The following is a 23,942-nucleotide window of genomic DNA, read 5'->3' on the forward strand; positions in this document are numbered from 1 at the left end:
AGCTCACCGAGTCTGCGACCGGTTCAAGGTAACACCGAGCTGTGAGCTTACTGTCGGCTCTGTCTCTGTAGCCGTCTTTCCCGTTCCAATACCCACAAGCTCTGTGACACTCAGACACCCCCGATCCTTCTGTGACCCTGTGGGACCTGAGGCCACGCTGACCCCGCGTGGGCTTCACCCCGGTTTAGCCTCTGGAGCGATGTCCCTCAGCGGAACAGACTTTTAAAAGTCCTGATTTTGTGCGCCGTTGCTCCGTCGCTTGCTGGGAGCCGGCCCCTCCCCCCGGGGTCTATCTTCCTGTCGCTTTGGATTCACTTCTCCGCCAGTCCTACCTTTCAGAAAGTGGTTGTTTTTCTGTTTCCAGAATTGATGTTCTTCTTCTCTTCCATCTGCCGATGGATTTTCAGGTGTTTGCAGTCTTTAGATAAGCTATCTAGCTGATCTCCTGCTAGCTGAAGTAGTCTCAGCCTGCTACTTCTCCGCCCTCTTGACTCCTCCTCTCCTAGTAGAAATTGTTTTAAGCTTATAAATAATGTTGGAGTGAATTGGCACAATGTTGAGTCTTTCAATCTATTAACATAATGTTTCTCCATTTATTTAGGCCTTTTCTTTCTTTTAACAGCATTTCATATTTTTCAACATGCGTATCTTATACATGTTTTATTAAGGGTGTACCTGGCTATTCCATTTTTGTATAATGATTATAAACGGTATTTTGTTTTTTAATTTGATTTTCACATGTTTATTCTTAGTATATAGAAATGAATCTAATGTTTGTGTATTGGTCTTGGATGCTGTGACCTAACCAACCTCATGTATTCATTCTAGGATTTGTTTTTAAGAGATTCTTTTGGATTTTTCATACAGACATTGAAGTCATCTATAAATAGAAGTAGTTATTTGCCTCTTCCTTTCTAATATGTAGGCTTTTAATTTTTGTTACCTTAATGCAATGACTGGAAATGTCAGTACTGTGTCAAATGAAAATGAAGAGAGCAAGCATCATTACTGTGTTCCTAGTCTTAGAAAGAAAGCATTCAGTCTTTTGTCATTAAGGAGTAGGCTATCATTAGAATTTTGTAAACACTCTTCAGAAAATGAAAATGATTTCTCTCTATTCCTTATTTGTGGAGAGTTGTTCATTATAATATATTTTGAATTTTGTCATATGTTTCATCCACATTAATTCACATGTACATATTATTTCCCTTCTTTAGCCTGAAAATTAATTTATTTGGTCTTTGTCTGCCATAAAATAATTTTATATCTCCTTAATTTGAAAACATGTCCATTGAATGTTTCTTGCCTTAGGTGAAATTCCCTGCCACTGCCTTTGGGCTTCTACTATTTCTGAGTAGAAGACAGACATATTTTTTTTTAAGATTTTATATTTATTTGTTTATTTGACAGAGAGTCCCAGTAAGAGAGGAAACACAAGCATGGGGAGTGGGAGAGGGAGAAGCAAGCTTCCTGCTGAGCAGGGAGCCCAATGTGGGGCTTGATCTCAGGACCCTGGGATCATGACCTGAACTGAAGGCAGACACTTAACTAAGCCACCCAGGTGCCCCTAGACATCTCTATTTTTGTTTTCCTGAATGTCTTGTGTCCAATTGCTTGGTTGATTTATAGATTTTCATTTTATCTTAGGTCTTCAACAGTTTGTCTCTGATGTGTCTAAGTAGTATTTCTCCTGTTTGGAGTTTATTGCTGTTCTTAGATCTGTGGGTTTATTTTCTTCATCATTTAAAACAAAACAAAACAAAACAAAAAAACGTTATATCTCTATCCCTCTCACATCTCCTACTAGGACTTCAATTGCAAGTATGTTAGACCATTTAATACTCTCCTACAAGTCTCAGATGGTCTGTTTGGTTCTTTAAAATCTATTTGGGTCTTTATATGTTAGTTCCTGATCCTTTCCTTTGTTGTGTCTGGATTATGGTCAAATCTACCAAATGACTATTAATTTCTAATGTATTTTTTAAATTCTAAAATTGCCATTACTTACTTTTTGTAGTTTCCCTTGAGTTGCTGAGACTCCTTATCTGATCCTATATATCACATTTTTTTCCACTTGGTTTTATTATATATTTACGATAGTTATTTTAAAACCCGTCATTAGGCTGCTGCTCAGCACCAAGCAATGGTCTTGGATGTTTTGGGAGAAATTCTATGGACTTTATCACTTATTCCTGAGTCTTTTCTGTACTGCTGCCTGCAGTGGAAGGCCCATGGCAGGGTGAGGGGGGCGGGGAGTGCTGATTGTTGTCGATTCACTCTGTGGTAGGATATCTGGGCACTCTCATTCCTCATACCAGGCCTCATGGTGTCATTTGAAGGTGGGCTTTTTTTTCAATTCCCTCTTTTATGATTGTTCCTTCTAGCTCTGAACCAGTGATAAAGCATCCATGGGTCTCTAGACTCCTAAGAACAGCCTCACCCATTCAGAAATTTAGGTCATTTATGATTCTTTGTGTTTTCTGCCTTCTGATGAAATATCTTCTTGTCATTATAAGATCTGTGGGCCAGTCTTCCGCAGCTTTTTATAAATTAGATAAAAAGGTCCAGAGTGATATTTTAAAATAAAAATCTTATCACATAATTCTTCTCAAAGTCTTTGCTAGATAACCTACTACTAGATAGCTTATCTTCTCTCAGCCAAAACCAAAATCTTTAGAACTTTCTTCCAGACCAGTAAGAGCTGGGCTTCTATTAACTGTCTGATCTCATTTTTTCCTGGGCTCCTCACCACGAACTCATTCTGCCGCACTGATTTCTCTGTTATTCCTCTGGCACACGAGGCACATGCCCATCTTTACAATCATTTCTCCTGCCAGGAATACTCCTGGCCAACACCAGCATGGGTTGCGCTTGACCACCTTCAAATTTTAAAAACAAAAAATCACAAAACAAGAGCAACAAAAAGGGAAAAAAAAAGAAAGGAAGAAAGAAAGAAAAAGGAAAGAAAAGGAAAAAATCTAAAAAGGAAAAGACTTCTCACAGTGATTTTTCCTGACCACACTATTTAAAATCAGACCTCCCTTTGTTTGAACTGTGTTTCCTCTTCTTTCCTGCTTTCATTTTCTCCATAGCATTTATCACCTTTATATGTAAGGTGGTGTGGTGTATGTAAAGGGTGTGTCTGTGTAATTCACCAGTTTATTTTTCTGGTCTTCTGTTCTTCATTCTTTTTTTTAAATTTTTTTAAAAGATTTTATTTATTTATTTGTCAGAGAGAGAGTGAGCGAAAGCGAGCACAGGCAGACAGAGTGGAAGGCAGAGTCAGAGGGAGAAGCAGGCTCCCTGCGGAGCAAGGAACCTGATGTGGGACTCGATCCCAGGACGCTGGGATCATGACCTGAGCCGAAGGCAGCTGCTTAACCAACTGATCCACCCAGGCGTCCCTGTGTTCTTCATTCTTGATTCCTGGTATTTCCATATCCACATTTCATCATCATGCATCAGTGCTTTGACATTCTCTTGTTCTCCAAAATGTGCAGAATCTAAAGACCTCATCTCAGTGAAGTTGGCCCTCCCTTCCTATTTCTGCTTCTCTCCAGAAGGAAGCCTGCAGTGCACATGGCTGTGTGCCTGTCTGACCCTGCCGCTGAGTGTGTCTGCACTTACATCTGCTCCCCATCCCCTCCCCACCTCGGCAGCTGTGTACACATGGCTTTCAGAGTCCGATTTGAGCCCCGTCGCATTTCCAGACTCTCCTGTACTTGGCTTCATAGTATCTGTTCTCCATTCTAAGCCCCCTCATCCCCATAACGTTCACTGTATATGTGTCATTCTTCTTCAGGCCATGCGACCCTGCCTTCATGCCATTATGCCCCCAGATCATGAGTCCCCTCAACAGTAACTGTGTCTGATATATCATGTTTTTTTTTTGTCAATATCTGCACAGTACTGGTGCACAGGTATTAAGTTCTGTAGAATTGAATGAGATGTAGGAACTTGATAATGTGACAAAACAATGTCTGTAATACGTTTTCTTTATTATTCTTTTAAAGAGTCTCAGGTCAGGGGGAGGAATCAAGATGGCGGAGAAGTAGCAGGCTGAGACTACTTCAGCTAGCAGGAGATCAGCTAGATAGCTTATCTAAAGATTGTAAACACCTGAAAATCCATCGGCAGATCGAAGAGAAGAAGAACAGCAATTCTGGAAACAGAAAAACAACCACTTTCTGAAAGGTAGGACCGGCAGAGAAGTGAATCCAAAGAGACGGGAAGATAGACCCCGGGGGGAGGGGCCGGCTCCCGGCAAGTGGCGGAGCAACGGCGCACAAAATCAGGACTTTTAAAAGTCTGTTCTGCTGAGGGACATTGCTCCAGAGACTAAACCGGGGCAAAACCCACGTGGGGTCAGCGTGGCCTCGGTCCCGCAGGGTCACAGAAGGATCGGGAGTGTCTGAGTGTCGTAGAGCTTGCAGATATTGGAACGGGAAAGCCGGCTACAGAGACAGAGCTGACAGTAAGCTCACAGCTCGGTGTTACCTTGAACCGGTCGCAGGCTCGGTGAGCTCGGAGCGTGGCCGGAGGTCTGGCAGATGGGAGTAACTGGGCGCTGTTCTCTGAGGGCGCACTGAGGAGTGGGGCCCTGGGCTCTCGGCTCCTCCGGGCGAGACCAGGAGGCCGCCATTTGTATTCCCGTCCTCCAGAACTCTACAGAAAGCGCTCAGGGAACAAAAGCTCCTGAAAGCAAACCTGAGCGGATTACTCACCCCGGCCTCTGGTAAGGGCGGTGCAATTCCGCCTGGGGCAAAGACACTTGAGAATCACTACAACAGGCCCCTCCCCCAGAAGATCATCAAGAAATCCAGCCAAGACCAAGTTCACCTACCAAGGAGTGCGGTTTCAATAACAAGGAGAGCAGCAGAATTCCAGAGGAGGAGAAAGCAAAGCACGGAACTCATGGCTTTTTCCCTGTAATTTTTTTTAGTCTTGCAGTTAATTTAATTTTTTTCTTTTTCATTTTTTGTTTTTTTTCTCACCTTCTGGTAAAATATTTTTTTTAACTTTTACCTTTTCCTTTTTTAACGTTTTATAACCAGTTTATCTAATATATATATTTTTCTTTTTTATATTGTTCTTATTTGTGTTTTCTTAATTCTTTTCTTTTTTTCTTTTTTTTTTCTTTCTCCCTTTTTGAACCTCTTTCTATCCCCTTTCTCCCCCCTCACGATTTGGGATCTCTTCTAATTTGGTTAAAGCATATTTTCCTGGGGTTGTTGCCACCCTTTTAGTATTTTACTTGCTCCTTCATATACTCTTATCTGGACAAAATGACAAGACAGAAAAATTCAAATCAAAAAAAAAGAACAAGAGGCAGTACCGAAGGCTAGGGACCTAATCAATACAGACATTGGTAATATGTCAGATCTAGAGTTCAGAATGACAATTCTCAAGGTTCTAGCCGGGCTCGAAAAAGGCATGGAAGATATTAGAGAAACCCTCTCGAGAGATATAAAAGCCCTTTCTGGAGAAATAAAAGAACTAAAATCTAACCAAGTTGAAATCAAAAAAGCTATTAATGAGGTGCAATCAAAAATGGAGGCTCTCACTGCCAGGATAAATGAGGCAGAAGAAAGAATTAGTGATATAGAAGACCAAATGACAGAGAATAAAGAAGCTGAGCAAAAGAGGGACAAACAGCTACTGGACCACGAGGGGAGGATTCGAGAGATAAGTGACACCATAAGATGAAACAACATTAGAATAATTGGGATTCCAGAAGAAGAAGAAAGGGAGAGGGGAGCAGAAGGTATACTGGAGAGAATTATTGGGGAGAATTTCCCCAATATGGCAAAGGGAACGAGCATCAAAATTCAGGAGGTTCAGAGAACGCCCCTCAAAATCAATAAGAATAGGCCCACAGCCCATCACCTAATAGTAAAATTTACAAGTCTCAGTGACAAAGAGAAAATCCTGAAAGCAGCCCAGGAAAAGAAGTCTGTAACATACAATGGTAAAAATATTAGATTGGCAGCTGACTTATCCACAGAGACCTGGCAGGCCAGAAAGAGCTGGCATGATATTTTCAGAGCACTAAACGAGAAAAACATGCAGCCAAGAATACTATATCCAGCCAGGCTATCATTGAAAATAGAAGGAGAGATTAAAAGCTTCCAGGACAAACAAAAACTGAAAGAATTTGCAAACACCAAACCAGCTCTACAGGAAATATTGAAATGGGTCCTCTAAGCAAAGAGAGAGCCTACAAGTGGTAGATCAGAAAGGAACAGAGACCATATACAGTAACAGTCACCTTACAGGCAGCACAATGGCACTAAATTCATATCTCTCAATAGTTACCCTGAATGTTAATGGGCTAAATGCCCCTGTCAAAAGACACAGGCTATCAGAATGGATAAAAAAACAAAACCCATCTATATGTTGCCTCCAAGAAACTCATTTTAAGCCCGAAGACACCTCCAGATTTAAAGTGAGGGGGTGGAAAAGAACTTACCATGCTAATGGACATCAGAAGAAAGCAGGAGTGGCAATGCTTATATCAGATCAATTAGATTTTAAGCCAAAGACTATAATAAGAGATGAGGAAGGACACTATATCATACTCAAAGGGTCTGTCCAACAAGAAGATCTAACAATTTAAAAAATCTATGCCCCCAACGTGGGAGCAGCCAACTATATAAACCAATTAATAACAAAATCAAAGAAACACATAAACACTAATACAATAATAGTAGGGGACTTTAACACTCCCATCACTGAAATGGACAGATCATCCAAGCAAAAGATCAGCAAGGAAATAAAGGCCTTAAATGACACACTGGACCAGATGGACATCACAGATATATTCAGAACATTTCATCCCAAAGCAACAGAATACACATTCTTCTCTAGTGCACATGGAACATTCTCCAGAATAGATCACATCCTCGGTCCTAAATCAGGACTCAACCGGTATCAAAAGATTGGGATCATTCCCTGCATATTTTCAGACCACAATGCTCTAAAGCTAGAAATCGACCACAAAAGGAAGTTTGGAAAGAACCCAAATACATGGAGACTAAACAGCATCCTTCTAAAGAATGAATGGGTCAACCGGGAAATTAAAGAAGAATTGAAAAAAAATCATGGAAACAAATGATAATGAAAATGCAATGGTTCAAAATCTGTGGGACACAACAAAGGCAGTCCTGAGAGGAAAATATATAGCGGTACAAGCGTTTCTCAAGAAACAAGAAAGGTCTCAGGTACACAACCTAACCCTACACCTAAAGGAGCTGGAGAAAGAACAAGAAGAAATCCTAAGCCCAGCAGGAGAAGAGAAATCATAACGATCAGAGCAGAAATCAATGAAATAGAAACCAAAAAAACAATAGAGCAAATCAACGAAACTAGGAGCTGGTTCTTTGAAAGAATTAATAAAATTGATAAACCCCTGGCCTGACTTATCAAAAAGAAAAGAGAAAGGACCCAAATAAATAAAATCATGAATGAAAGAGGAGAGATCACAACTAACACCAAAGAAATACAAACTATTATAAGAACATACTATGAGCAACTCTACGCCAATAAATTTGACAATCTGGAAGAAATGGATGCATTCCTAGAAACATATAAACTACCACAACTGAACCAGGAAGAAATAGAAAGCCTGAACAGACCCATAACCAGTAAGGAGATTGAAACAGTCATTAAAAATCTCCAAACAAACAAAAGCCCAGGGCCAGACGGCTTCCCGGGGGAATTCTACCAAACATTTAAAGAAGAACTAATTCCTATTCTCCTGAAACTGTTCCAAAAAATAGAAATGGAAGGAAAACTTCCAAACTCATTTGATGAGGCCAGCATCACCTTGATCCCCAAACCAGACAAGGATCCCATCAAAAAAGAGAGCTATAGACCAATATCCTTGATGAACACAGATGCGAAAATACTCACCAAAATACTAGCCAATAGGATTCAACAGTACATTAAAAGGATTATTCACCACGACCAAGTGGGATGTATTCCAGGGCTGCAAGTTGGTTCAACATCCGCAAATCAGTCAATGTGATACAACACATCAATAAAAGAAAGAACAAGAACCATATGATATTCTCAATAGATGCTGAAAAAGCATTTGACAAAGTACAACATCCCTTCCTGATCAAAACTCTTCAAAGTGTAGGGATAGAGGGCACATACCTTAATATCATCAAAGCCATCTATGAAAAACCCACCGCAAATATCATTCTCAATGGAGAAAAACTGAAAACTTTTCCGCTAAGGTCAGGAACACGGCAGGGATGTCCATTATCACCACTGCTATTCAACATAGTACTAGAAGTCCTAGCCTCAGCAATCAGACAACAAAAGGAAATTAAAGGCATCCAAATCGGCAAAGAAGTCAAATTATCACTCTTCGCAGATGATATGATACTATATGTGGAAAAGCCAAAAGACTCCACTCCAAAACTGCTAGAACTTATACAGGAATTCAGTAAAGTGTCAGGATATAAATCAGTGCACAGAAATCAGTTGCCTTTCTCTACACCAACAGCAAGACAGAAGAAAGAGAAATTAAGGAGTCAATCCCATTTACAATTGCACCCAAAACCATAAGATACCTAGGAGTAAACCTAACCAAAGAGGCCCAGAATCTATACTCAGAAAACTATAAAGTACTCATGAAAGAAATTGAGGAAGACACAAAGAAATGGAAAAATGTTCCATGCTCCTGGATTGGAAGAATAAATATTGTGAAAATGTCTATGCTACCTAAAGCAATCTACACATTTAATGCAATTCCTATCAAAGTACCATCCATCTTTTTCAAAGAAATGGAACAAATCATTCTAAAATTTATATGGAACCAGAAAAGACCTCGAATAGCCAAAAGGATATTGAAAAAGAAAGCCAACGTTGGTGGCATCACAATTCCGGACTTCAAGCTCTATTACAAAGCTGTCATCATCAAGACAGCATGGTACTGGCACAAAAACAGACACATAGATCAATGGAACAGAATAGAGAGCCCAGAAATAGACCCTCAACTCTACAGTCAACTAATCTTCGACAAAGCAGGAAAGAATGTCCAATGGAAAAAAGACAGCCTCTTCAATAAATGGTGCTGGGAAAATTGGACAGCCACATGCAGAAAAATGAAATTGGACCATTTCCTTACACCACACACGAAAATAGACTCAAAATGGATGAAGGACCTCAATGTGCGAAAGGAATCCATCAAAATCCTTGAGGAGAACACAGGCAGCAACCTCTTCGACCTCAGCCGTAGCAACATCTTCCTAGGAACAACGCCAAAGGCAAGGGAAGCAAGGGCAAAAATGAACTATTGGGATTTCATCAAGATCAAAAGCTTTTGCACAGCAAAGGAAACAGTTAACAAAATCAAGACAACTGACAGAATGGGAGAAGATATTTGCAAACGACATATCAGATAAAGGACTAGTGTCCAGAATCTATAATGAACTTAGCAAACTCAACACCCAAAGAACAAATAATCCAATCAAGAATTGGGCAGAGGACATGAACAGACATTTCTGCAAAGAAGACATCCAGATGGCCAACAGACACATGAAAAAGTGCTCCATATCACTCGGCATCAGGGAAATACAAATCAAAACCGCAATGAGATATCACCTCACACCAGTCAGAATGGCTAAAATCAACAAGTCAGGAAATGACAGATGCTGGCGAGGATGCGGAGAAAGGGGAACTCTCCTACACTGTTGGTGGGAATGCAAGCTGGTGCAGCCACTCTGGAAAACAGCATGGAGGTTCCTCAAAATGTTGAAAATAGAACTGCCCTATGACCCAGCAATTGCACTATTGGGTATTTACCCTAAAGATACAAACGTAGTGATCCAAAGGGGCACGTGCACCCGAATGTTTATAGCAGCAATGTCCACAATAGCCATACTATGGAAAGAACCTAGATGTCCATCAACAGATGAATGGATCAAGAAGATGTGGTATATATACACAATGGAATACTATGCAGCCATCAAAAGAAATGAAATCTTGCCATTTGCGACAACATGGATGGAACTAGAGCGTATCATGCTTAGCGAAATAAGTCAAGCAGAGAAAGACAACTATCATATGATCTCCCTGATATGAGGAAGTGGTGATGCAACATGGGGGCTCAAGTGGTTAGGAGAAGAATAAATGAAACAAGATGGGATTGGGAGGGAGACAAACCATAAGTGACTCTTAATCTCACAAAACAAACTGAGGGTTGCTTGGGGGAGGGGGTTTGGGAGAAAGGGTGGGATTATGGACATTGGGGAGGGTATGTGCTTTGGTGAGTGCTGTGAAGTGTGTAAACCTGGTGATTCACAGACCTGTACCCCTGGGGATAAAACCATATGTTTATAAGAAATAAAAAATTAAAAAAAAAAAGTCTCAGGTCATCTGTCAGTGAAGGAATTCGGGCAGTAGATGAACGAATGTGTAAACAAGAGGATATAAGGAAGAAAAAGGTACCCTCCAGTAGATTTCTTATGCTACATGCCAGTTGAAGTCCTCTCCTCTTGTCTCCGCAAACTTGTCAGCACTATTCAGCTTTTTTATGTCACGTTATCTGCCTGAAATAATAAGACAGAATTTTAGAGGTACCCACACGATCTCAAGATCCACCACTTTTTCCAGAACAAGAAACAGTGATAACTGTTGTCGGTGCAGCGCTTGACAGTTAATGACTTTATAAATTGTCAGTGGCCCTGTAAAGAAAATAGGCCTATATTAGAGACTATGGGAGAATTGGGCTTTCCAAAGCAAACTCAGGATTCTGCCGCAGGTTTGTTGTTATTTTCTGATCCTGTGTTCTTTATGTTCTGGTGTTCACTTTAATTTTTTCGATTCCCAGTAGTTAGCATGCGGTGTTGGCTTAGTTTCAGGTTTGTGAGACAGGCAACGGCTCTGTACATCTGAGGGCTCACCCCGGGAATGTGCCCCTTAGTGCTATCTCCAGTTTCAAGTGTCCCCGATGTCATTCATGATCATAACGATGTAGGGGCACAGCGGGCATTGGGAGTCTGGGCTTCTGACTCTCGCCTGCTGCTCTGTACAATGTTTTCTATGTGTATTATTAGCATATTTGTTAAAATCTCAGTGGGGAGAAGCCTGTTTGAGGGACCTTCTGTTTAATTCGCCTCTGGATCTCCTCACAGCTTTTGTCCAAATAATGCTTGTCGTGCGCTTCCAGACAAAACAGTAAGCTTTGTGAGAGCAGGGTGTATTTCTTGCTTTATTTTCTCATGTCCCCCTCCTCCCCCACCCCCCCATCGGAATGAATGTCAAGCTCCCATGGGTGTTCAGTAACTATTTATTGAATGGATGACTTTGTATTTTTTTTGTTCTTTAAGGATGAGAGTTTTCATAATGTCCCTCAACCTCTTTGATAATATTTGTAGTGTAAAAGGTCTTTAATGATTTGGTGCTTGGGCATATAGGTATATGCACATGTAAACTGAGAGGGTCAGTACGATCGGAAGCCAAAGTTAAAACATGAATAAAGGGCCATAAGAAAACAAATGGAGGGGCGCCTGGTGGCTCAGTTGTTTAAACGTCCGACTCTTGATTTTGGCTCAGGTCATGATCTCAGGGTCATGAGATTGAGCCCCGCATTGAGCTCTGTGCTCAGCAGGATGTCTGCTCGAGATTATCTCTCTCCCTCTGCCCCTCCCCTGCACGTGCACATGCAGTCTCTCTCTCTCTCTCTCAAATAAACAAATCTTTTTTAAAAAATAGGAAAGAAATGCCCATAGAAAGATTCAGGATGGGGAAAAGAAGAAATAAGAGTATAGAATATGAGAAAGCAAAGTATAGGGTTTTTTTTTTCTCTATAAACTTGCAATAGAATATGGAAGTATGCTTATTCTAGAACTAAGATTTGCATTCTTGAGAATTCTGTGTTTCATAGAAATATTCAAAATATAGCATGCCCTATATATTTGAAGTTAACTTTTGGTCTTATATTTTCCTGCATTTAGCATGGGAAATAAAGATGATTAAGAGTAAAGATGGTGACGTTTTTTGTTTGCTTAATTTTTATTTTTATAGATGTGTGTGTTGAGGCTTATACAAGTTATTTGATCAGTTGAAAAGATTGAAAAAGTCTTAAATTCACAAAGTTCTAAAGAAATCTCTGCACTAGAAGCAAGCAGGTAAGCATTTTTTTTTTAAACTAAGTAGCACATAAATTAGTACTTCACATCCAGTCTAATTCGGCGGGGACGGCTTAGCTAGATTTCATTTCTGAACAAGAAGAAAATCCAGGTTTATGGCTAGAATGTAGCTCCAGGAGAGTGGAGAGCATGAAATGGCAAAATCTAGGGGCGCCTGGGTGGCTCACTGGGTTAAAGCCTCTGCCTTCGGCTCAGGTCATGATCCCAGGGTCCTGGGATTGAGCCCCACATCGGGCTCTCTGCTCAGCGGGTAGCCTGCTTCCTCCTCTCTCTGTGCCTGCCTCTCTGCCTACTTGTGATCTCTGTCTGTCAAATAAATAAATTAAAAAAAAAGAAATGGTGAAATCTACAACACGTTCTTATAAACCCTTTGGTTATAGACCAAAGTTCCAACTTGTCATTATGCTTGCAGTGGAAAGTATATTTGGAATCACCTTCCCTGAGGACTAGCAAAGTCCTGTTGATCTTTAAGGCATACCTACCATTCATCTTGGTTTTTCTCCATCTCATTTTTTTTCCTAGACATGCCCAGAGTATTACCATTGATGTATTTTGCACCAGCATTATATTTTTATGAAACAGTATAGGACACATCCAGTTGAAATTTACAAACAGGAAAGAAAAAGCTTATGAAATAGGAAAAAGATGATGGCTCTCTTTGTTATGTCTTATTCCCTTCCTGGTGTGAATTTTCAATCAGCCAGGGTAGATGAGTGACTCAGAAAATGAGTAGTTAGGTCCTGTCAGCGCCGTGAGACACACAGTGGTGCAGTGGGAGTAGCCCGGGCTGGTCCTGCACATACCAGCTGGGCTGCCTGCGTCAAGGTCGCCTGGTGCCCTGCGTGCTCTGTTGTGTGAGGCTAACAGTCTCTCCCCCTGCAGGCGGTGTTACATTTCTAAATTTTAGGAATTAAGGTTTTAGATTTGGAAGGAACTTGAGAGACCATATGCTCCACATGTCTCATGATGGAGATTAAGAACAGACACATCCCAAAGGAAGCGATTCTCTGGTCCTAGGTCTTTGCCCCCTTTCACATCAAGGCATTCAACTAAGTGGTCAGCCCCCACTGTGCTTGTGTCTCTAGCCCGTTGCACTCGTGCTTCTGCCCCCGTTCGTCCACACTTAGCAGACAGTCGGTACGCGGCCCTTCTGCAGCCCGTGTGTCTCCAGCAGCTCTGCTTCGTTGCTGCCCTTGGCAGCGCTTGCAGCCCCTCCAGCCATGTCCACGTTCAGCCCCTGGGGAGCTGGCCCTCCAGTGTTCTTCCCGTCTTTGCTGTTGCTGCTCGGATAGAAACACCTCAGTGAGCTCTGTGTCTACAATCCTGTCCCTTTGCAACGCTGTCCTTGATAAAAAGACATTGTGCGCTTTCTTGCTCAGAATTACCTTGGAGGACTTTTTTCTCCAGAAGAGCAGCTCTGAGCTCTAGAGTCAGGAAAGCCAGAGCAGCGTTAGCGCACGGCAAATCCATCATGCTCGCCAGGCCCAGAAACGCTGAGATAAGGATAAATAGGAAATGCGCATGGGATCAGTCAGTAGAGGGGATTAGGCTTGCGGAGCGCTTGCCTTCCCCCCACACCAGTTCTGGTGCTCTGGGACGGGGCACACCGCGGTGGGTCTCCAGACATTTTGGGTTTCCTTATAGTGTGTTTCCTCACTACCTGACTGCCCATCCTCAGATGTGGGATGCCTCATAGAGCCCAGCAGGGGCTTTGGGGCCTTTGTTGTGTTTTTTTTTTTTTCTTTCACTGTTTGGCTTCCTTTTGAATGGGGTTGATGCTTTCTAATGTGGGGGGCAAGAGGGAAGTGTATCCAGTCCACTTGATGGCAGATGCACTGTGAGTGATTTCTCACCAGCTTCCAGAGCACTGAGCTTGCTCTTTCTGCCTTTGGGTAAATGTAAACTTGGAGTCCGCTGCTCTGAGGGATTTCCCAGGTTGCTGCTAGGTGGTCAGTTTTAGCTGATTGAGGAGACAGCAGTAGTTGGTACTGGGGAGGGAGAATGAGGCAGGCGGAGAAGAAGAGGGGGATTCGGGTATGAACGGTAGGACAGGGCAAGAGAGAGGAGGGGGTTAGAGAATGGGAGAAGAAGGGAGAAGAAGGGCACGAATGGGAGAGCCCGAGGAACGTGGTGGAAACATGCAGTTGTACCCACACTGACTTAAAGTAGCTCCATCCCCTTGCCTGGGCCCTGTGGCCCAGGCCAGGCTGCGTCGGTGGCTTCTACGACCTCCCCGCTCCTCACCCCTCTCACCTGGGGCCTGCTGCACAGACAGTTTGTCCTGAAAATTGATGGCGTGCAGGTGCAGGTGCCTGAGCGCTGTAAGGCATGGGGGCAGTGGGGGTGGCAGGTTGTGGCTGGGAACACACTGTGAAGAAAGAGCACAGGGGGCGCCAAAGTCGGCATTGCTGACCAGGTGATGTGGTCGCTCAGAAATTAACTTTGGGAATTACACTTCTTTAATTGTCTCTACTAGCCCTCTCTGGACTAGACAGATTTTGGAGAGAATTGCCACAGAATTTAACCAGTTACAATTTCATGCTGTTCAGAGCAAAGGCATGCCTCTTCTGGACAAAGTAAGACCAGTAAGTGTTGGTTTTGATTTTCAATGTGCTGTTTGCGAATTTCCTGGATGATTGTGGTTTGACCTAGCATTGCCCCCTGATAATTGCTACTCTACAGGATTTTGAAGCTAGCTTTGAATTTTTTTTTTCAGTGTTTCCTGCTTGGGACCCTGCTTCCATTATGTCACACTAGATAGATTTTGTGTAAAGACACAAGCGTAGTCTCCAAACTATGCAAGTAAAATTAATTCTGAATTTCATGTAACTTGACACATCATATGATGTAGTCAGAGTTCATTTATCCAAAGCCTTTGACTGGGTTTAAATGCACGTTTGTCAGATTTACTCCGTAGCTTAAGAGGCAAATAACATTTTGTCGTTCAGTAATTGTCTAAACTTCACTTTGATGAAGCTGACTTACTTTCAAAGAAATCATAGGGAGGGGATGCCTCAGTGGCTCAGTCAGTTAAGCCACTGCCTCTGACTTAGGTCATGATCCCAGAGTCCTGGGATCGAGTCCCACCTTGGGTTCCTTGCTTGGCAGGAAGCCGGCTTCTCTTTCTGCCTGTGCCTCCTTGTGTGCTTGTGCTCTCTCTCGACAAATAAATAAATAAAAACCTTTAAAAAAAAAGAAAGAAAGCAATCATGGGGAGAAGAGATTCATTGTTATTCTCTAGGAAATGTTGGGATTTTAATCTTACAAATATTCTGGTAGAATTAGAGGCTCGCTTTATATATATAACACATATGTATATAAATTATACACATATATTTGAGCTTTTAGAAACTGTTGTGCCTGGACCTTCTTTCCTGGTCTCTCTGTTCTTGCAGCATATAGCCGGCATTACGGCCATGCTGCAGCAGTCCCTGGGAGGCCTGCTGCTAGAAGGGCTTCAGACTTCCAAGGTGGACATCATACGGCACTGCCTCTGGACCTACGCTACAATTGACAAGACACGGGACGAAGAGGCGTTAGTCGGTCAAGTACTGGTGAAACCGTACATGGATGAGGTTTGTGCCCCCATGCACCTCATTCTGCAAACACAGAGCATCTACTCCGGCTTCATTTCTTGACTGGGTGCGAGAGAGCTCAGGGCTCTTCCTTGAAGATGCTCCTAGTTCCTGCTCTTCTGGTTATAAGAAAAGGTTGGTCCCGCTTGGTGCCCATCAGCATGGCAGGAATCAGGCATGCGCTCTGGTCTCTTCCAGTGATGCCATAGCTCAGGGATCATCTTAATTTAGTAGGGGTGAGGGACTTGCCTAGGAAGAAGGTATGGATCAGAACATTTTCAGGTCAATTTCCATTTCCATAAGTTACACGTTAATGAAGTTGCCGAAAAGCGTGACCCCACCAAGGCGCCCGTGCCCACTGGAGGAGCTGGAAGATAGCTCTGTGTGCAGGGAAAGTCCGTGAGGGGAGGTGTCTTCGCAGAATTGATGTGGCCTAAGTCTTGAAGACCATGGGGGAGTTTGCCAGGCTAGGAAGGTGGGAGGGAAGGAATATTCAAAGATAAAGGGCTTTTAAGGGCGAGTTAGCAGGGTAGTACCTTAAGTCCGGAACTTGGTTACCCAGTGTTCTTGACCTATGAGGATACAGTTAAATACAGGGAGTCAGTGTATCCTGCCTCTGAGCGGCCGGAGTATGGGCTGCACCGTGTGAGGCCGCCAGCAATCAGCAGCTTCCCACATAGAGAGCATCGGTTTCATCTAGTTCAGGCTGACAGAAGTCATGAAGCCAGTCTCAGCATTTGAGGGCTTTCTTCCAGTCACCTGCCAGTGTGAGTGTTCTTTTTGTCTGGTAAGTATAAAGCTACCCACCATGACTTCAGGATGAAAGGCTTCCAGTTTTAAAACGGGACAGTATCCCAGTGATAGAAGTGAAATTGAAGGATTAATTTCAGTAATCTTCTCAGCTTCATTAGGACTACTAAAAGTAAATGATCTGTCAATTCTTTGTATGTATCCTATTATAGTTCATAGCTCTCTCTGTGGGGGTGAAAAAGATCACATTATTCTTTGTCACCAAATGAAAATATTTTAGTTATTTAATTTATGCCCTTTTCATTGAACTGAATCTAATATGCTAAATTAGGGAAGTACCTTACGTTTCCGTGTCGTTAAATGAACTGTAGCCACGTTTGTATGCTTGTCATTCACCTCCTGCAACTCAGCCTCACCAAAAAAAAATAAAATACTAAAGCAAAATAAGATGTGTTTTCTTCCATCACTTTCCATCTCAGCCCTTTCCCTGTTCTGGAGACGGTAGAGGATAAGGCCAGGGTGAAGATGGTACAGAGCTGTTGTCTGCAGATACAGTATTTCGCTTTTAAGCTCAGAAGGGAAGCAGATGAGTGTGTGTGATGTTTTAGCTTCAGGCCAGTCTCTGTCCCTCAGCCTCTGTGTCCCCCAGGGTTGGAGCAGTATTCCCAAATCCCGGGACCTAGATTTTTGTGCCGTTGTTACTTACCTCCTGTTTAGAAAGCATACTGAGTGGGGAGGAGGAAGGACGAAGTGCATTTTTAAGGTTTACTCGATTCTTTTCTCTGTAGTGTATAGTTCATACTTCTCTTTTAGGTGCTTTAAAAAACAAACAAACAAATAAATAAATAAATAAAACGCTCTTCCTTCTGCTAGGTGATTGTAGAGCAGATCGTTGAGTCTCATCCAGACGGCCTGAAGATCATGTATGCTAATAAGCTTCTGGAGTTCGTTCCTCACCACTGCCGCCTTCTTCGAGAGGTCACAGGAGGAGCCATCTTAAGGTGACGTAAACTGCTGTGCATGCGCCTGCGCTCAGTTTAGTGACCACCTGTCACCTCCTCATGTGCCGCTGATCCCTGGCTGTCCTGTCTGACCCAGGAACATGTGCTCTTCCCTATTTGTTACCAGTGCTGTGAGGCAGGTGTCGCTTGCCTGGGTTTACAGGGAAGGGAATGAAGAGTGGGGACGAATCTCAACGGTGACATTTGTGTGACTCCAGAGCCTCTGCTTTTCTCTTGTCTATACTTTCTCCTTAACCAGGTTCAAAATCAAAATTGGTTTCCGTCCATTATTGTGATGTCATCATCGGTCTAGAAATACCAATTCAGTTTAATTCAACACGTTTTATACTGATGGCAATTAAAGTCATGTTCGGTTTTCCCTCCCTCTCTTATTTCATTTCCATGGCTTTCCAGTTCTGTTTCATGAATATCCCATTACCTTCCACCATCTCCGTCATCCCAGTCCAGACCTTTGTCGCCTTTTGTTCGAGGGTAGCGGGCTCTCCCCACCTGGTCTCCCAGCTCCACCTGTCCCTCTTCATTGCAGCCCTCAGCTGTCCCACCTGCCCAGAGCTCTGCAGCCTTCCTGAGTCGCTCGTGGCTTCTCATCGCCCACAGAGAAGCATCCAGTCTTCCTGGCGCAACCTGTGACCCTTGGTGCTTGAGTCCTAGTGGTTCTCCGCTGTAGAACTTTCTACTGTGGAACTTTCCCCCATACCACTATGGTTCCTGGCCAGACAGGAGCGCTTGACCTTCCCTAACACACCTGGTACAGAAGATCCCTGACTTCACATTGATTCAGTTTATGGTTTTTTGACTTTTTATAGTAGTGCAGAAGTGATATGCATTTAGTTTGGATCTTTTCCTGGCCTGGCGATCTACAGTAGGGTCCTCTTTTGTAATGCTGGGCAGGGGCAGCGAGCACAGCCCCCAGGCAAACCACGTGATCACGAGGGTCAGCAACCAACACACTTGAACCGTCCTGTTCTGGCTTTCAGTGCAGTGTTCAGTAAGTTACATGAGATGCCAGACACTTTATTGTGAAATAGGCTTTGTGTTAGAGGATTTTGCCCAACTGTGCAATACTGTAAGTGTTCTCAACACATTTAAGGTTGGCGGGGCTAAGCTCTGATGTTCAGTCGCTTAGGTGTTTTCCATGCATTTTCAACTAAAGAGATTTCCAGCTGAACAATGGGTTTATTAGAAGCCGAGGCCGTCATAAGCCGAGGAACATCTGTCTATACTGTGCGCCTCTGTGTTTTCCTTCATTGCTTCCTGTCTCATATCCCTTTGTCTTTCTGTTGATCTGTCACTCCACATGAAGCTCCAGTCAAATACAACTTCTTTTTTTTTTAGGTTATTTATTTATTTACTTATTAGAGAAAGCATAAGCAGAGGGGGAGGCAAAGAGTGAAGCAGGCTCCCCACTGAGCAGGGAGCCCGATGTGGGACTCGATCCCAGGACCCTGAGATCATGACCTGAGCCACCCAAGCGCCCCCAGGCTATGGTTATTTCAAGAAAAAGTCCTATTTGTGAATTCTTCATCTAGTGAAGATGAATTAAAATCAGAAAGTCAACTCTGCCACCTTTAAAAACCCAGGAACAGAAAAAAATTCCACGAGCAGGTATAACCCTATCCACAATAAATCACTTTCAATCCAGTCCTGAAAACTAATACAGAGTAGGAAGAAAGCATTACAGAAAAATTTTGTTTTCATTAATCAAGCTGGAAAATAACGGGCCTTACACGAATGCCCTTTAGGAAGACAGTTCTTATAGTTTTATGTTGATGGAAACTAACATTACATTCGAAATGCATGTTAAAACCATGACTGTAGACTAACTACCACTTTCAGTCGTCAGAAGATGAAAAATGGTCAAGAGTCACCCAAACTGAATCCTGGTTCCTCCTGGAAAATGTGTTCCTAAATATTTTCCCCCTGAACTACTGTGCTCTTTCTGTATCTTACACAGCAGACACTGCGATGCACAAACACATCCAGAAGGCCTTTGAGGGCTGACAGCCTGCTGGAACAATGAGGAATTCACCTGGGTTTCTGCCTTTCTGCCGGGCCCAGAAAGTTCTGGGTAACCCAGGTGACGTGTCATGAGAATACAAGTGTGCTTCACACCGTACGTATCATCTCCTCAGGGTAGACACCAAAATCCATGTTCGTATATGAAAATCCGAGATGCGTACAGAAATCAAGAGTGATTCTGTCATCTTGAAAGAAAAACACACTGTTGCGCTGCCACATGCCTCGTTTCTCCTCGAGTGACTGCAGGAAGTAGCGATTGCAGTCAGAAATCTCAGAAAGAAAAGTTAGAGTAAGGGCAACACCTGAAGTTTACTCCTGAAAATACTTGGAGAACGACTGTGACCAATAAACTAGGGCTTAGTTCATGAGAAAGAATAAGCAGAGGGGAAGCTCATGTCAATGAGCTTATACCATCCCATGTCCTGGTCAAACCCTCATGTCTGGGAGATGGAGGGACGTCTTCATCTTCCAGAGCTACTATTAGGGAAAAAGGTAGAGACAATACTTACAGGAGTCCCTACTTCAGCAGGAGAGCCAAAAACACCTTGCCCCTCCATAATCCCAAATGAAAATAAACATCTCGGGGCGCCTGGGTGGGTTAAGCTTCTGCCTCTGGCTCAGGTCATCTCAGGCTCTTGGGATCGAGCCCCACGTCGGGCTCTTTGCTCAGCAGGGAGCCCACTTCCCTCCTTCTCTCTCTGCCTGCCTCTCTGCCTACTTGTGATCTCTGTCTGTCAAATAAATAAAATAAATAAAATCTTTAAAAAAGAAAAGAAAAGAAACATCTCATTTTACTAGTGTGCAGCAGTGACTATGCAGGAGAAATTATTATTATATTATTATTAGATGATATATTATTATTATTATTATTCTTGTACTATATTGTTAACCTTTTGAATTCGGACACCTAAAATTTTTAATAAAATATGAAGGCCTTTTTTTTTTAAGATTTTATTTATTTGAAAGACAGAGATCACAAGTAGGCAGAGAGGCAGGCAGAGAGAGGGGGAAGCAGGCTCCCCACTGAACAGAGAACCCAATGCAGGGCTTGATCCCAGGACCCTGGGATCATGACCTGGGCTGAAGGCAAGAGGCTTTAGCCCACTGAGCCACCCAGGTGCCCCATGAAGGCTCTTTTTAAAGAACAAAAACTTCAGACTATATCTTTCTCCTAGAAGTTCCCACTACAACTGGCTTCTGTCTTGGCCAACATTTAGCCATTCAGATAAAGTCCGTTTTTAGTGCTCCGTGTGTATGCATGTGTAAAACAAGAGGACAGTCAGAAATCTTTAAGATTGTGTATAATAACCGTGAAATAAGGATTCTTGATACACAAGGTCTCGTTCTGGGGAAAACAGCTGGGGAACAGTTTGCAGTTTTCAAATGACGGAGGGGAAATACGCATTCGGTTATGAGAAAGGGAAGGAGAACAAGACCAAATATTAATAAAAGGGAAAAAAGCTTTTTCTGCCATCTTTCCGTGCCGCAGTAACAGTGTGAACAAATGTCCCACAGATGCCCTCAAGAACATTAACACTGCTGAAAGGGGAGGCGAAGGCCAGGTTCTTAGGAGGGCCTGCACCAAAAGTCATCGTCCCTTTTCCTCACTGTGATGACGAAGCATGAGTACATTGGCAAATTTGAAATTATTGATGACCACAGAGCTGGGAAAACTGCTGTGAACCTCACGGGCAAGTTAAACAAGTGTGGCATGACCAGCCCTAGACTTGTATAACTGAAAGATCTAGAAAAGTGGCAGAATATTTCCATCCCCTCAGTTTGGTTTCACTGCATGGAAAAATTCTTCTGGCATCATGCACCATGAAGAAGGAAGAATCCAGGCAGGAGGGAAAATCCTGGGATTCCTTTTTCCTAGAAATATTATATACATGACACGTGAAATGCCTCAATGGGAAAAAAAAAAAAGGAAAATAAATTACAGTCAACTAATGTTTGACAAGGGTGCCAAACAATTCAATGGGGGTAAGAACAGTATTTTACTCCCAAGCATCCACATGCAAATAATGAAACAGGAGTCCTGCCTCACACCATACAGAGAAAATAACCCAAAATGCATCAAAGACATAAATGTAAGCATTAAAATGATAAAGTTCGGGATGCCTGGGTAGCTCAGTTGGTTGGACGGCTGCCTTCTGCTCAGGTCATGATCCCGGAGTTCCCGGATCGAGTCCTGCATCAGGCTCCCAGCTCCACAGGGAGTCTGCTTCTCCCTCTGACCTTCTCCTCGCTCATGCTCTCTCTCATTGTCTCTTTCTCAAATGAATAAATAAAATCTTTTAAAAAATAAAAATAAAAATAAAAATAAAATGATAAAGTTTTCAGAAGAAAACACAAAGGTAAATGTTAGTGGTCTTGAATCTAACAACGGCTCCTCAGCCATAACACCAAAGTACAAGCAACTTAAAAAAATAATAATAAACAAATAAATGGGACTCAACCAAAATGTCCCAGTTTTGTGCTTCCAAGGACCCCATTGACAAAGTCAAAAGACAAGCCACTAAATGGGAGAAAATATTTGCAGGTCATATATAAGGAACATGCATTCAGACTGTGTGAAGAATTCTTACAACTCAAATAAAAAGACAACCCAGTTAAGAAATGAGCAAAGAGGGGCGCCTGGGTGGCTCAGCGGGTTAAGCTGCTGCCTTCGGCTCAGGTCATGAACTCGGAGTCCTGGGATGGAGCCCCGCATTGGGCTCTCTGCTCAGCAGGGAGCCTGCTTCTTCCTCTCTCTCTGCCTGCCTCTCTGCCTGCTTGTGATCTCTCTCAATAAATCTCTCTCAAATAAATAAATAAAATCTTTAAAAAAAATGAGCAAAGAACTTGAATATACATTTCTCCAATATTCAAATGTATACATTAATATATAAATGTATATATAAATATATTTTACATTATCATATATTTATATAAACATATTTATTTAAATATATATTTACATTCTTAAATATGTATTTAAATATAAATAAAATATGAAATATATAATATATATTTAAAGATACATATAAGGTATATATAAAATATATGGGACAATAAGCACGTGAAAATATGCTCAACATCACTAATCATTCGGGAAATGCAAATCAAAACCATGGTGAGATACCACCTCCCACCCACGTGGATGGCTACTATCAAAAAACCCAAAAGCAGGTGTTGGAAGGATGTGAAGAGCTGGAACCTGTAAATTGCTGGTGGGCTTGGAAAATGGCGCAGCCACATTAGAAATGGTTTAGTAGCTCCTCAAAATGCAGAACACAGAGTTGCCATATGACACACCAATATCACTCCTGTGTATAGAGCCAAGAAAAAAAACTATGCCCACACAAAAACTTGTGCATGAAGGTTTAGGGTTTATTCGTAATAGCAAAAAGGTGAGAACAACCCAGATGTTCATCAACTGATGAACAGATAAATAAAATGTGATCCATCCAGCCAGTGGAATATTATTCAGCCTTGAAAAGGAATAGAATTTTGATATGTGCCACGACACAGAGGAGCCTTGAAAACATTCTGCTGATTGAGAGAAGTCAGTCACAGAAGACCACATATTGCATAATTTGATTTATATGGAATTTCCAGAATAGCTAAATCTACAGAGACCGAAAGTAGATTAGCGGTTGCCTAAGACTGGTGGTGATGGCTAAAGTTTTCTTTTGAGGATGATGAAAATGTGTAGGTAGTTCAGTATAGTATAGTTAACTATAGTGAAAGCCATTAAATTGTCCACATTAGATGGTGAGTGGTATGGCCTGTGAATTATATCTCAATTAAGCTGTCATCGAAAAATGCAAAGAACTTCTATATTTATCAAGTAGAAAAAGAATGAACTTGATTAAAAACATCAAAAATGGGGAAAATAAAAACAAACAAAATAAGATGGGAGGAATAAAATCATGACTGTTTATCATTAATTTAAATGTGTACAGACTGACTTTTTCTATTAAAGCGCCTATCAGGGGGTTACAGATCCACGCTGTTCAAGAAACATACTTAAAATGCAAAAGGGATTGAGAATGTATCAGGTGAGGAGATACCATGCAAAAGAGAAAGCCGGAATGGCAAAATTCATCGCAGACAAGTTGGGTCTAAAGTTATAGGTACTAAGATGAAGAGGGACATTTTTAAAGGCAGAGTTTGGAAAGAAGATGTAAAAGGTATAAGCAGGTATACATCTAACAACATAATACCTAAAGACTCTAAAAATGCAATAACAAGGTAAAATTTTAGCTTTTCAAATGGGAGTATCTACTAGAAGGAGGGAAAAACAAGGACACACAGAAAATAGACATCCTGGGGCGCCTGGGTGGCTCAGTGGGTTAAAGCCTCTGCCTTCGGCTCAGGTCATGATCCCAGGGTCCTAGGATCGAGCCCCACATCGGGCTCTCTGCTCCGCG

The 23,942-nt window shown here is 42.2% G+C and overlaps 2 protein-coding genes across 15 annotated transcripts in view; both read left to right on the forward strand.

Annotated features, from left to right (window-relative positions):
* Positions 1-3,784: 3,784 nt before the first annotated feature.
* Positions 3,785-23,942, forward strand: part of LOC116589042 (conserved oligomeric Golgi complex subunit 2-like) — a 28,031-nt gene continuing 7,873 nt past the window's right edge. For 5 of the 14 annotated variants that reach the window (XR_004285145.1, XM_032340912.1, XM_032340908.1 and 2 more), the window contains exons 1-2: positions 15,303-15,736; positions 17,360-17,487. Coding sequence is in view for 9 of the 14 variants with exons in the window: in XM_032340912.1 (XP_032196803.1) it covers positions 15,371-15,736; positions 17,360-17,487 (494 nt within the window). In the remaining 5 variants the exon portion in view is untranslated. Of the gene's footprint in view, positions 4,022-10,381; positions 10,455-12,036; positions 12,141-13,430; positions 14,515-14,597; positions 14,747-15,302; positions 15,737-15,762; positions 16,504-17,359; positions 17,488-23,942 lie in introns of those variants that run through there. The other 9 variants (XM_032340914.1, XM_032340916.1, XM_032340915.1 and 6 more) reach the window with 9 other exon arrangements.
* On the forward strand, positions 20,947-21,698 carry LOC116589044 (40S ribosomal protein S15a-like). Its single transcript, XM_032340918.1, is given in 2 exon segments — positions 20,947-21,288; positions 21,290-21,698. Coding segments are annotated over 2 exon segments (516 nt in total). The 5' UTR covers positions 20,947-21,139; the 3' UTR covers positions 21,657-21,698.

Source organism: Mustela erminea, chromosome 4 (genome assembly GCF_009829155.1).
Source record: "Mustela erminea isolate mMusErm1 chromosome 4, mMusErm1.Pri, whole genome shotgun sequence".
NCBI classification, from domain to species: domain Eukaryota; kingdom Metazoa; phylum Chordata; class Mammalia; order Carnivora; family Mustelidae; genus Mustela; species Mustela erminea.